The sequence below is a fragment of the Salmo salar genome, chromosome ssa22 (genome assembly GCF_905237065.1).
Source record: "Salmo salar chromosome ssa22, Ssal_v3.1, whole genome shotgun sequence".
Taxonomy (NCBI): domain Eukaryota; kingdom Metazoa; phylum Chordata; class Actinopteri; order Salmoniformes; family Salmonidae; genus Salmo; species Salmo salar.
The window spans coordinates 50828764-50843153 of record NC_059463.1 but is presented as its reverse complement, the minus strand read 5'-3'; the positions used below and the strand labels follow the sequence as shown (position 1 = coordinate 50843153).

General features: G+C 42.5%; 1 protein-coding gene across 2 annotated transcripts in view; it reads left to right on the top strand.

Annotated features, from left to right (window-relative positions):
* Positions 1 to 14390, top strand: part of LOC106583668 (cadherin-22) — a 260846-nt gene that overhangs the window by 171996 nt on the left and 74460 nt on the right. For both annotated transcript variants that reach the window (XM_045705651.1, XM_014168135.2), the window contains exon 5: positions 8704 to 8823. In XM_045705651.1, coding sequence (XP_045561607.1) covers positions 8704 to 8823 — 120 coding nt within the window. The remainder of the gene's footprint in view (positions 1 to 8703; positions 8824 to 14390) is intronic.

The following is a 14390-nucleotide window of genomic DNA, read 5'->3' as shown; positions in this document are numbered from 1 at the left end:
CTGTGAAAGGGAAATAAAAGCAACCTCTCTGATATAGTCTATAGGCCTATACCACTACACGCTCAATCATGCAGTGATTATTAATTAATAGCCTAATAAATTGACTTTCCAATCTACTCATCACATTAAGAATAGTAGTCTTACATTAGTCTGCAAATTGCTCAGAGAAATGTAGGTCCCTGATATGCATGCAATGCTTTATTATAAAGGTGCATTTTTATGGTAAAACATTTGCTTCCGCAAAACTTTAACTCACCCGCCGCCTATGAGAGAGACGCATGCTAATAGCTAGACTACAAGCTATGTAGCTAGCAAATGTTGGCTAACTTAGTCTTGTTGTCAACACCTGGTTAGCATAACAGCTAACAGCTACACTAAACTCTAAATAGATCAGACTGACAAGTGATGAAATGATCGTAGCAGACCCTGTACTGACGGCTGTCTGGGTTCAGGTCTTGACGGGCAAAAAGGTTTCTTCGCTTTTCTGACAGCTCGTGAGTCTTATCTCCTTAGTGTTTCATGTTTGCTGTTGAAAATGTTTTTTCCCTATGTTCTTTCCTGCCTTGTTAGAGCAGCCAAATACCGCACAGAAATTGTCTGTGGTGATGAATCAACTAGTTTTAGGCACTGTTGTAATGCAGCTTGGGGTAGACGCAGCTGTTGTTGTCGGAATAATTGATGTGGTGGTCTTCCAACATGGCCGCTAGGGGGTGTTTAATGTCGCCTGGCAACCCTCTATAGAGGCTACTAGGAAGAACCCTTCATAGTGGGTTCTAGGTAAAACCATTTATAGAGGGTTCTATGAAGAACCCTTCATAGAGGGTTTTAGGTAGAACCCTCTGCAATGGGTTCAACCTAGCACCAAAAGGGGTTGCATTATGGGAACAAGCTGAATAACCCTATATATGGTTCTACTTAACTTTTCTAAAAGTGTGTATTTCATTACACACACAGCTGTAAGCCAATTCCAGTACAGTTTATTGTTTCAAAGAGATTATGTTCATATTGACCATTGCATTATTCAACATTGTTCTCACTATGTTTCATACTTCTTCAAGTGTACTTAACAGACCCCCTCCTTGGTTCCCTGGCCGCACAAGTGTCTGCTCTGTGCTGTTAGCATTAAATCGATTGCTTTTAGACTGAACTGTAGCTGTGGTTCGCGGGAGCCAACTGAAGGCCAGCGGCTCCACAATACTGTCTGGTAAACAAATAATGACACAATCTGATAAAATAACAAAGGTAAGGGCTAATAAAGGCTAAATGTATTTTTTTCTGTCACGGGAGATGGGAAATATTATCGCTAAATCCTCAGGGGGACCTCATAGAAATGTTCAGTAAGCAGGCCATTTACTTTTATGACACAGCAAATTTTTCCCCTCATCTTTTTTTTCCCTTCCTGTCCTTTTACGTGGACCGCTGAGAAATGAATCACTCCAGGAAGTAGTGGATAAATAACTTTTCATGTGAAAACACCTAGGCTTTTATGGCTTTACTAAATGATCCATAATACGGGAGCACTCAGTCCTGCAGATTAGGGCGGGCCGAACCGGGGGAGGATGCTGCGTTAGCTGCCGCCACGCAGCCATCGCCGACGCGCCTGAGATGGGCACAAATCTCTTTTACGAGGCTGCCTCTTAAATATCTGTCAGTCTAGTGTCTCACACATGGCACTCTTCTACAGCTCCCCACACAGTAATTGAACCATCTCCTTCTGAGTGTAGAATGCTGTGGGAAGCCGTTTGAACAGACTGTGTTGCTGCCATTAAAACAGGCCTATGCATAAATCTTGCCAGTAGGGGCGAAAAAGAAAGCTATCAACCCAAAACCCTCCATTCGTTCCGAAGGTAGCTGGCCTTAAAATGTTTTTCAGCCAGAAGAGGACTGGCCACCCCTCAGAGCCTGGTTCCTCTCTAGATTTCTTCCTAGGTTCCTACCTTTCTAGGGAGTTTTTCCTATCCACTGTGCGTCTACTTTTGCATTATTTGCTATTTGGGGTTTTAGACTGGGTGTATGTATAGCACTTTGTGACAACTGCTGATGTAAAAAGGGCTTTATATATATATATATATATGTATTTGTGCACATACAGTACTTACCTCTGCATGTATTTGTAATCCACAGTATATTCAAGTTCAAGTTTTATTACACTCATATAGCAGTCAATACAAACTGAAATCCATGAGCATGTAATTTAAGCAAAAACAATTTTAAGTGTCATGCAGGATGGGAGCTGAAGGATGGATGGTAATTTATCTTGGATTTGAAGCAGTTCAGATGGAATTGAGAGCGGAGGAAGCATTGATGGTCTCGGAGGTAGCCAGTCAGTTGGCGTCAGAGAGACAGAAAGGTCCACTGCGCAGCCTCAGCTACATACCTCGCTGCCCCCTCAGGTTCTACTTTCTCCGGCTTTGTAGATGGTTAGCTAGATTGAGGCGACTCCACACTAACACCGTGTAGCACCCACTTGGGGGATGCTACTCAAGAGCAGCCTCAAAGGTGCTGGAAGCTCATCACACAATGTTCATGGTCAGAAAAAAATGGCTTATTACGCTTCAATTGCCGCTTCCTTAGTATATCACTGTGGGTGCAATTACTCAGAGATGCTCCAAACACCTGAGGCTTCCAACTATTCATGTTTTAAAATGCTGATACAGGATATTACCATTTTTGTTATTAACACTGTATTATTTTGTAACTAACAGGACCACAACCAACAGCACCACATTTTGCATTGTTGTCCAGTAGGCTATGCTTATTGGCCATTTCAAATCAAATCAAATGTTATTTGTCACATGCTTCATAAACAACAGGTGTAGACTAACAGTGAAATGCTTACATACGAGCCCTTCCCGAACAATGCAGAGAGAAGAAAATAGAGAAAATAACAGAAAAGTAATAACACTATGTATAAATACACAATGAGTAACGACAACTTGGCTATATGCACAGGGTACTAGTACCGAGTCCATGTGCAGGGGTATGAAGTAGTTAAGGTAGATACACTACAAAAGTCTATGGTCACCCCTTCAGCAATGGGTGTGGCTATTTCAGCCACACCCATTGCTGACAGGTGATTCAAATCAAGCACAGGGCCATGCAATTTTCATAGACAAACATTGGCCGTAGAATGGCCAATGAGCTCAGTGACTTTCAACGTCGCATCGTCATAGGATGCTACCTTTTCAACAAGTCAGTTTGTTAGATTTCTGCCCTGCTAGAGCTGCCCCAGTCAACTGTAAGTGCTGTTATTGTGAAGTGGAAATGTCTAGGAGCAACAACGGCTCAGCCGCATAAGATCACAGAACGGGACCGGCAAATGCTGAAGCGCATAGCGGGTAAAAATCGCCTGTCCTCGGTTGCAACATTCACTACCGAGTTTCAAACTTGAAGCAACGTCAGCACAAGAACTGTTAATGGGGAGCTTCATGAAATGGGGCTATTTGGTTAACTATTTAACTATCTAACTATTTCAGTCTTATGGCTTGGGGGTAGAAGCTGTTGAAGGTCCTGTTGGTTCCAGACTGAGTGCATTGGCACCTTGACTAGCTGCATCACTGCGGTAGCAGAGAGAACAGTCTATGACTTGGGTGGCTGGAGTTTTTGAAGATTTTTAGGGCCTTCCTCTGACACCGCCTGGTATAGAGGTCCTGGATGGCAGGGACCTTGGCCCAAGTGATTTACTCACTACACTCTGTAGCACCATGCGGTCAGATTCCAAGCAGTTTCCATACCAGGCAGTTATGCAGCTAGTCAAGATACTCTCAATAGTGCAGTTGTACAACTTTTTGGGGATTCTGAGGGCCCATGCCAAATCTCTTCAGCCTCCTGAGGGGGAAGAGGCATTGTCGTACCTTCTTCACAACTGTGTTGGTGAGTGTGGACCATGATAATTCCTTAGTGATGTTGACACTGAGGAACTTGAAGCCCCATCGATGTGGATGGGGTCATGCTCAGTCCTCTGTTTCCTGTATTCCACAATCAGTTCCTTTCTCTTGCTGATGTTGAGGGAGAGGTTTTTGTCCTGTTACCACACTGCCAGGTCACTAACCTCCTCTCTATAGGCTGTCTTATCGTAGTCAGTGATCAGGCTAACCACCATCGTGTTGTCAGCAAACTTAATGATGGTGTTGGAGTTGTATGCGGCCACGCAGTTGTGGGTGAACAGAGAGTTTAGGAGGGGATTAAGCACCCACCCCTGAGTTGCCCCCTGTCTTGAGGGTTAGCGTAGCGGATGTGTTGTTGTCTACCCTCACCACCTGGGGGCGAGAATCCAGTTGATCCAGTTGCAGAGGGAGGTGTTCAGTCCCAGGGTCCCGAGATTAGTGATGACACTATGGTGTTGAACGCTGAGCTATAGTCAATGAACAGCATTCTCACGTAGGTGTTCCTCTTGTCCAGGTGGGAGAGGGCAGTGTGGAGTGCAGTAGCGATTGTGTCATCTGTGGATCTGTTGGGGCGGTATGCAAGACTTTTCTCTTGATCAGATGGTGGGGGGCCGGAACATAATTACAGTATTTAATGTCCCTGGATTAGGGTGTCTGGAATGATGGTGTTGATGTGAGGCATGACCAGCCTTTCAAAGCATTTCATGGCTACAAATGTGAGTGCTACCGGGCGATGGTCATTTAAACAGGTTCCCTTGGCATTCTTGGGCATATGGACTATGGTGCTCTGCTTGAAACATGTAGGTATTACAGACTGGGTTAGGGAGAGGTTGAAAATGTCAGTGAAGGCACTTGCTATCTGGTCAGAGCATGCTCTGAGTGCATGTCCTGGTGATCCGTCTGGCCCCGCTAGGTCCTACTCGTATCGGCTACTGATAGTGAGATCACACAGTCATCCGGAACAGCTGGTGCTCTCATGCATGGTTTAGTGTTGCTTTCCTTGAAGTGAGCATGGAAGCATTTTGCTGGTTAGGTAGGTTTGCATCAATGGGCAGCGCACGGCTGGGTTTCCGTTTGTAATCCATAATAGTTTGCAAGCCCTGCCACATCCGATGACCGTCAGAGCCTGTATAGTAGGATTCGATCTTAGTCCTGTATTGACGTTTTGACTGTTTGCTGGCTCGGAGGTCATAGCAAGATTTCTTATATGCGTCTGGATTTTGTCCCACTCCTTGAAAGCGGCAGGTCTAGCCTTAAGCTCAGTGCGGCTGTTGCCTGTAATCCATGGCTTCTGGTTGGGATATGTACGTAAGGTCACTGTGGGGACGATGATGTCGATGTACTTATTAATGAAGCTGGTGACTGATGTGGTGTACTCCTCAATGTCATCGGAAGAATCCCGGACCTTATTCCAGTCTGTGCTAGCAAAACAGTCCTCTAGCTTAGCAACCGCGTCATCGGACCATTTACGTTACTGGTACTTCCTGTTTGAGTTTTTGCTTGAAAGCAGGAATCCGGAGGATAGAGTTATGGTCAGATTTTCCAAATGGTGGGAGAGGGAGAGCTTTTGTATCCGTTTCTGTGTGTGGTTGTAAAAGTGATCTAGAGTCGTGTCGCCTCCAGTTGCACAGGTGACATGCTGGTAAAAAATGAGGTAAGACAGATTTCAGTTTTCCAGTGTTAAAATCACCGACCACTAGGAATGCCGCCTCTGGATGTGCATTTTATTGTTTGCTTATGGCCCTATACAGCTCGTTGAGTGCGATCTTAGTGACAGCATCAGTTTGTTTTGGTAAATAGACAACTATGAAAAGTATAGATGTGAACTATCGTGGTATATAATATGGTCTGCAGCTTATCATGAGGTATTCTAACTCAGGTGAGCAAAACCTTGAGACCTTCTCTTTGTCTCAGGACATGAAACCCATTGAAAACCTGTGGTTTGAATTGAAGAGGGCGGTCCATAAGCACAGATGAAGGATATCAAGGATCTGGAAAGATTCTGTATAGAGGAATGGCCTAAGGTCTCTCCCAATGTGTTCTCCAATCTCATATTTCTTTTTATAAAAAGGCTGACTTCTGTTATCCTCGCAAGGTGATGTATTGAAATATATTAAAAACAGGGGTGACAATATTTTAGGTCCCTATCTTTTTAACCAAAAAAGATATAACTTGTTAAACAAAATATCTTTCTCTGAGCAATTGTATACTGAACAAAATATAAACGCAACATGTAAAATGTTGGTCCCATGTTCCATGAGCTGAAATATAAGATCACAGAAATGTTCCCTACGCACAAAAAGCTTATTTCACTCCAAATTTTGTGTCCAAATTTGTTTACATCCCTGTTAGTGAGTATTTCTCCTTTGCCAAGATAATCCATCCACCTGACAGGTGTGGCATATCAAGAAGCTGATTAAACAGCATGATCCAGGCTGAATCACATCCGGCCATGATTGGGAGTCCCGTATGGCGGCACACAATTGGCCCAGCATTGTCCGGGCTTGGCCAGGATAGGCCGTCATTGTAAATAAGATTTTTTTCTTAACTGACTAGCCTAGTTAAATAAATAAAATAATACATAAATACACTATGTAGGGAATAAGGATGCCAGTTGGGATGCAGAGATAGCCTTCAGAATTCCTTTATTATTCTTGTGGAGCAGTGATGTGAAGTTCCACAGTATATGCAATATTAATGGCCAGGACGTGCTAAGAGCAGGTCTATACAAACCTACAGTAGCCAGAGATTGAAAACAGTCAACGTGAAGCTCAACTGAAGAGGAGGAGGACCCACAAACAAACAGGAAAAAATGCTTGTTTAAAAAATATGTTCACTAAGTGCATATCTGCCATTACGCTGAACTGTAACAAATAAAAAAAGCTAATAATTACTCCACTACCTTCTATCTCATATCAAAGCAATTTACTTATCAAGTTTTATTTAGAGACAGCAAAACAAATCTTTAGATGATGAATAACGGACACTTTCTTCATTAAAATACTTTTCTCATTACTGTAATATTTTGTTCTGTTTTCCTATTGGGTTAGTCAAAAACTTTTATTGAAATCCCCTTGAGGCTGTCACAAAGTAGACTGCCTAAAACAGACAAACACCCCAGCCAATAACTAATGACTTAGGTGCTTCTGCTTGTGAAAGCTGAGGCCAGTCAAGGCATTAATAAGGACTCTAGCTGCTGCAGACTATAACTCCTACTTCCCTATTTTAAAACACAATAACTTAGCATTTGCATTTATATAGTTCTTCCAGCCGCCTCACTCCCAGGCAGCCCCGAAATGGCTTCACGCTGATTATTACCTGGGGAAAATTAAGATAACAAAATAACCCCATGAATGGGAATAGCGTCCCAGCTTTACCAGCGCACAACCAGGTATGCAGAAATGCACAAACCCCCCATTTCCAGCAATGCAACATTTTTAACTGCTTAAAATACCTTCTCTTTTTAAGATGATAAGGACAGTTTCAAACTGATCTCAGCCAGACAATGACACAAACCCCTTTGTTTGAGGATAGGCAGGGTGTCTACTTTAGCATTTTAGGAGTGATAATGATGGTATTATACAACACAGTACATACTTAAAGACCCCATAAGAACAGCATCAATAGATCCAGCCTTTGAATTATTCGACATGAGGTGAAATATGAATCACTAAAAGCTGGAATTAGGTTAAACTCAAAGGGCTACACTGATGAGGATTTAGCGGTGCAATAATAGGAAACCAGCTTAGAGTTCGAGAACATCGCAGAATTCCTAGGCTTCAGTTCCATGCCATTGCATGGAAAACATTCCCCTTAGCTAGCTATGCTAATAGCTAGCACAAGCCGCCATGGAGAAAAGTTCCGGGCCCTGCTAGCAAGTGAAGATTAAGGAGAAACCAAAAAGGTGGAGACAGATACTGATCTGAGGCGCCTGTGGTAATGTCTGGGTGGCTTTTAATATAATACACTATCCTTTTCCCTGCACCACCCTCGGGAGCGACTCTCATGACAGGAAACAAACAGAACGCTGACACATTCTGCTAATTAGCATAATTAGCATAAGGCATGACAGGGCTCTGGGAATGCTACAGCTGTGACCTTTTGTGGACAACACCAGCTGTCAGTAATTACCTATAGCTGGGCCAAGGATGGAGGCTGACTCTCCGTCCTTGAGGGGCCATTGCTGCCACCAACCCAGTCACCCCAAACAAGATGTTTCTCCACAGAGAAACACCGCTAAAAGGCTAGTTGAGTTTTTCTTTCCCCACAGGACTGTGGCCCATTAAGCTTTATAGGCTTAAGGCTTTGCTTTGGCTAAAATGTGTGACTAAATGTAAAATATAGGCTTTGCAGTGCCAGAGGCTTGTGGCTCCACACAATTTACTTAGAACAGACAAGAATTATGATTCAATGAAACAACTGTGTCCCCCAATAAATATTTTTTTTAAAGGCGTCATGGAAACTATTCAGGTTCATAAATGGTTGTAATCATCATTAGTTGTTTGTTTGATTTTTAATATTCTTCCATCTGTCTTTGAAGATAGAGTTCTTAAATATCTTGATGCGCTCTTTCATCCCGGATAACGCTCTGTCACGAAGGAGAGGTCGTTTAGGAGAGGTGTTCTGAAATAACACATTATTTTCAGTAACAAACAATATGCAGTGAATTAAAATAGCTCTCCAGCCTGCCCTCTCTCCCTATCTCACGCTTCCTCTTCCTCTCTGATTCACTATCCATTTGTTTAAGTGAAGGGCACGCCTGGAGGTCCTGAAGCCTTGTGTTATTGTGCTGTTCTGACATGCAATTCTCCCGCAGGAACATCAGTGATGAAGGTCACTGCATGGGATGCAGATGACCCTACGTACGGGAGCAGTGCCAGGGTGGTGTACAGTGTGCTGGACAGAGAGAGCTTCTTTACCGTGGACAGACAGACTGGTAAGGGCAGACTCCTGGCATGACCAGACAGAGTCAAAGATGATGTGTATACAATGTATTAATTGTAGTAATACTTACATACTATATATTACTTGTGGTAATACTTGTATTTTACAAGTATTACTTGCAGTATTATACGTGTAGTGTTACAGTATTGAGTGAAATACACAAGTATCAACCCCATGCTTTATCCACGGAAATGATAGTGAGTTGATATATTTCTTGTCTCATACCTCATATTGTGTACTTAAATTCAGCAAAAAAAGAAATGTCCTCTCACTGTCAACTGCATTTATTTTCAGAAAACTTAACATGTGTAAATATTTGTGTGAACATAACAAGATTCAACAACTGAGACATAAACTGAACAAGTTCCACAGACATAATACAATAATGTGTCCCTGAACAAAGGGGGGTCAAAATCAAAAGTAACAGTCAGTATCTGGTGTGGCCACCAGCTGCATTAAGTACTGCAGTGCATCTCCTCCTCATGGACTGCACCAGATTTGCCAGTTCTTTCTGTGAGATGTTACTCCACTCTTCCACCAAGGCACCTGCAAGTTCCCAGACATTTCTGGGGGAAATGGGCCTAGCCCTCACCATCTGATCCAACAGGTCCCAGACATGCTCAATGGGATTGAGGTCTGGGCTCTTCACTGGCCATGGCAGAACACTGACATTCCTGTCTTGTAGGAAATCACACACAGAACGAACAGCATGGCTGGTGGCATTGTCATGCTGGAGGGTCATGTCAGGATGAGCCTGCAAGAAGGGTACCACATGAGGGAGGAGGATGTCTTCCCTGTAACACACAGCGTTGAGATTGCCTGCAATGACAACAAGCTCAGTCCGATGATGCTGTGACATACCTCCAAATTGATCCCGCTCCAGAGTACAGGCCTCAGTGTAACGCTCATTCCTTTGACGATAAACGCGAATCCGACCATCACCCCTGGTGAGACAAAACCGCGACTCATCAGTGAAAAGCACTTTTTCCCAGTCCTGTCTGGTCCAGCGACGGTGGGTTTGTGCCCATAGGCGACGTTGTTACCGGTGATGTCTGGTGAGGACCTGCCTTACAAGCCCTCAGTCCAGCCTCTCTCAGTCTATTGCGGACAGTCTGAACACTGATGCGTTCCTGGTGTATTCTTGGTGTAACTCGGGCAGTTGTTGTTCCATCCTGTACCTGTCCCGCAGGTGTGATGTTCAGATGTACCGATCCTGTGCAGGTGTTGTTACACGTGGTCTGCCACTGCGAGGACGATCACCTGTCCGTCCTGTCTCCCTGTAGCGCTTTCTTAGGCGTCTCATAGTACGGACATTGCAATTTATTGCCCTGGTCACATCTGCAGTCCTAATGCCTCCTTGCAGCATGCCTAAGGCAAATTCACACAGATGAGCAGGGACCCTGGGCATCTTTCTTTTGGTGTTTTTCAGAGTCAGTAGAAAGGCCTCTTTAGTGTCCTAAGTTTTCATAACTGTGACCTTAATTGCCTGCCGTCTGTAAGCTGTTAGTGTCTTAACGACCATTCCACAGGTGCTTGTTCATTAATTGTTTATGGTTCATTGAAGAAGCATAGGAAACAGTGTTTAAACCCTTTACAATGAAGATCTGTGAAGTTATTTGGATTTTTACGAATTATCTTTGAAAGACAGGGTCCTGAAAAAGGGACATTTCTTTTTTTGCTGAGTTTATATTTCTCAACATTTAAGGATACATATTGAAATGAAAATAGTTGCGATTAAATCTCTGAAGTGTTATATTACAGTCTGTCCAGATGCGGATTCTCTAATTGTCTCTCCCAGTCAGCACATTTGGGTGAATTCCCTTTTGGTCTGAGGGCCTGTACCTGGGCTTGAATCGTAGTCTCTCAGGCATATCCCAAGGTTTGTGTTGCCTGCAAATGTCCTCCTGGGAGCAGCACTAAACTTTTAATGATTCCTTTTTTTGGTCTCCCCACTTTGATTCGGTTGGCCCTAGTGCCTAGATGATAAATGGCCTTGTCTCGGCAACGTTGGCCTGGAGACTTGCAGATCGTACCAACTCTTGTCCCCCCCCTTCTTTTTTTATCGACATTAACCATTCAAATAGGTGCAGGGGGAAGAGGTCATCAAGAGAACAGAGCAGCTGTGAATTTCCCCTCATTAATGTCGCCCCAGTCATTCAAAAGAGTGTTAATCCTTCACTATCTTTTTCTCCGTTCCAGATACATGACTAGAATATGATCAATGGTCAATGTCTGAGGGATTTTTCGAAAGTAGCAGTCATTTGAATGTATTTGAACTTCAGAGTGGTATTTGGTATTGAAGTTCAAGTGAGCTTCTTCTCAGGATGAAAGCCTGAGGATTCTATTAAATTATATTCCATACATTTCTAGGAAAGAGACATAACTACCTGGCACTCTGATCTCAGACACTGTCATAACAATACATTTACATTTTGGTCATTTACTGTAGCAGACGCTCTTATCCGAAACGACTAACAGGCAAATACACAGGACTCATAGTCATTGACAATTGATGTGCAATATATAGTATGCTATGAATGAGATCCCCTTTCAAGCATGTTACAAATGTTAGCAGTCAAGAAACATTTGATTGTTGAATAAGTTCTGACTAAGAAAGAGCTGATGCAAAAATATGCATTTCTGATGCTCCCCATGCCCTTTGTTATTGAAAGCTATTATTATGTGCCTCCATATCCGGCAACTGAATTTGCCTGTGCACTGTATGCTGACATACAAGCATTGCCTGCAGCTACCTGATGTTAAATGTGAGTGCAATCTCTAAGTTGTGTGTCTAGCTGAGTAGCACAATGCAAGGCACTGGGAGAGGTGCCATCAACTAAGAAAGGGCAACAATAGAATTTGATGTGGATAACCCACCAGGGAATAGAGTTTGGCTCCCGCTATTTGACCAGAGAGTAGACTCTTCCCATTGCCATCTCGTTCAGTTTATCATGAATGAATGAATGAATGAATGAATGACATTTTCTTTTTGTGTGAAATCGCCAATTGGCAACCCATCCCTTATGAGATTAATTGACACATTAACAAACTTGACACATAAAAAATAATTAATTGACACAAACAAATAATTACATCCCCAGAGCAGTAAAATAATATATATACATACATATACACATACATGCATACATACAGTGCCTTGCAAACGTATTCATCCCCTTGGCATTTACAACCTGTGATTTAAATGGATTTTTATTTGAATTTCATGTAATGGACAAAGACAAAATAGTCCAAATTGGTGAAGTGAAATGAAAAAAATTACTTGTTTAAAAAATTCAAAAACATAAAAGTGGTGCGTGCATAAGTATTCACCCCTTTTGCTATGAATCCCCTAAATAAGATCTGGTGCAACCAATTACCTTCAGAAGTCACATAATTAGTTAAATAAAGTACACCTGTGTGCAATCTAAGTGTCACATGATCTCAGTATATACAGTTGAAGTTGGAAGTTTACACTTAAGTTGGAGTCCTTAAAACTCGGCTTTCAACCACTCCACAAATTTCTTGTTAACAAACAATAGTTTTGGCAAGTCGGTTAGGACATCTACTTTGTTCATGACACAAGTCATTTTTCCAACAATTGTTTACAGACAGATTATTTCACTTATAATTCACTGTATCAAAATTCCAGTGGGTCTGAAGTTTACATACACTAAGTTGACTGTGCCTTGAAACAACTTGGAAAATTCCAGAAAAAGATGTCATGGCTTTAGAAGCTTCTGATAGGCTAATTGACATAATTTGAGTCAATTAGAGGTGTACCTGTGGATGTATTTCAAGGCCTACCTTCAAACTCAGTGCCTCTTTGCTTGACATCATGGGAAAATCAAAAGAAATCAGCCAAGACCTCAGAAAAAAATGGTAGACCTCCACAAGTCTGGTTCATCCTTGGGAGCAATTTCCAAATGCCTGAAGGTACCACGTTCATCTGTACAAACAATAGTGCGCAAGTATAAACACCATGGGACCACGCAGCCATCATACTGCTCAGGAAGGAGACGCGTTCTGTCTCCTAGAGATGAATGTACTTTGGTGCGAAAAGTGCAAATCATTCCCAGAACAACAGGAAAGGACCGTGTGAAGATGCTGGAGGAAACAGGTACAAAGTATCGATATCCACAGTAAAACAAGTCCTATATCGACATAACCTGAAAGGCCGCTCAGCAAGGAAGAAGCCACTGCTCCAAAACCGCCATAAAAAAGCCAGACTCTGGTTTGCAACTGCACATGGGGACAAAGATCGTACTTTTTGGAGAAATGTCCTCTGGTCTGATGAAACAAAAATAGTACTGTTTGGCCATAATGATCATCGTTGTGTTTTGAGGAGAAAGGGGGAGGCTTGCAAGCCGAAGAACACCATCCCAACCGTGAAGCACAGTGGTGGCAGCATCATGTTGTGGGGGTGCTTTGCTGCAGGAGGGACAAAATAGATGGCATCATGAGGAGGTAGAATTATGTGGATATATTGAAGCAACATCTCAAGACATCAGTCAGGAAGTTAAAGCTTGGATGCAAATGGGTCTTCCACATGGACAATGACATACAATGACAATGACATACTTCCAAAGTTGTGGCAAAATGGCTTAAGGACAACAAAGTCAAGGTATTAGAGTGGCCATCACAAACCCCTGACCTCAATCCTATAGAACATTTGTGGGCAGAACTTAAAAAGTGTGTGCGAGCAAGGAGGCCTACAAACCTGACTCAGTTCATTCCTCTCTGTCAGGAGGAATGGGCCAAAATTCACCCAACTTATTGTGGGAAGCTTGTGGAAGGCTAACCAAAACATTTGACCCAAGATAAACAATTTAAAGGCAATTCTACCAAATACTAATTGAGTGTATGTAAACTTCTGACCCACTGGGAATGTGATGAAAGAAATAAAAGCTGAAATAAATAATTCTCTCTACTATTTTTCTGACATTTCACATTCTTAAAATTAAGTGGTGATCCTAACTGACCTAAGACAGGGAATTTTTACTCTGATTAAATGTCAGGAATATTGAAAGACTGAGTTTAAATGTATTTGGCTGAGGTGTATGTAAACTTCCGACTTCAACTGTTTATACCTGCTCTGAAAGGCCCCAGAGTCTGCAAAACCACTAAGCAAGCAGCACCACCAAGCAAGCTGCACCATGAAGACCAAGGAGCTCTCCAAACAGGTCAGGGACAAAGTTGTGGAGAAGTACAGATCAGGGTTGGGTTATAAAAAAAAAATGAAACTTTGAACATCCCACAGAGCACTATCCAAACAGGTCAGGGACAAAGTTGTGGAGAAGTACAGATCAGGGTTGGGTTATAAAAACAAATCTGAAACTTTGAACATCCCACAGAGCACCATGTTTTACTCTGAGAATGGCAGAATGGTGAACTTACTAAATGAAATGAGAGGTTGACTGTGTGATATTAGGTTGATACTTGTGTAAATATTTTCTGTCTGGATTTTAATGATTACTTCCAACAAACCATGTACTGAAGAGAGGCATGGTGGCAACACTATGACATGTATGGATACAGTCCCTCCAGATCGATCCATTATAA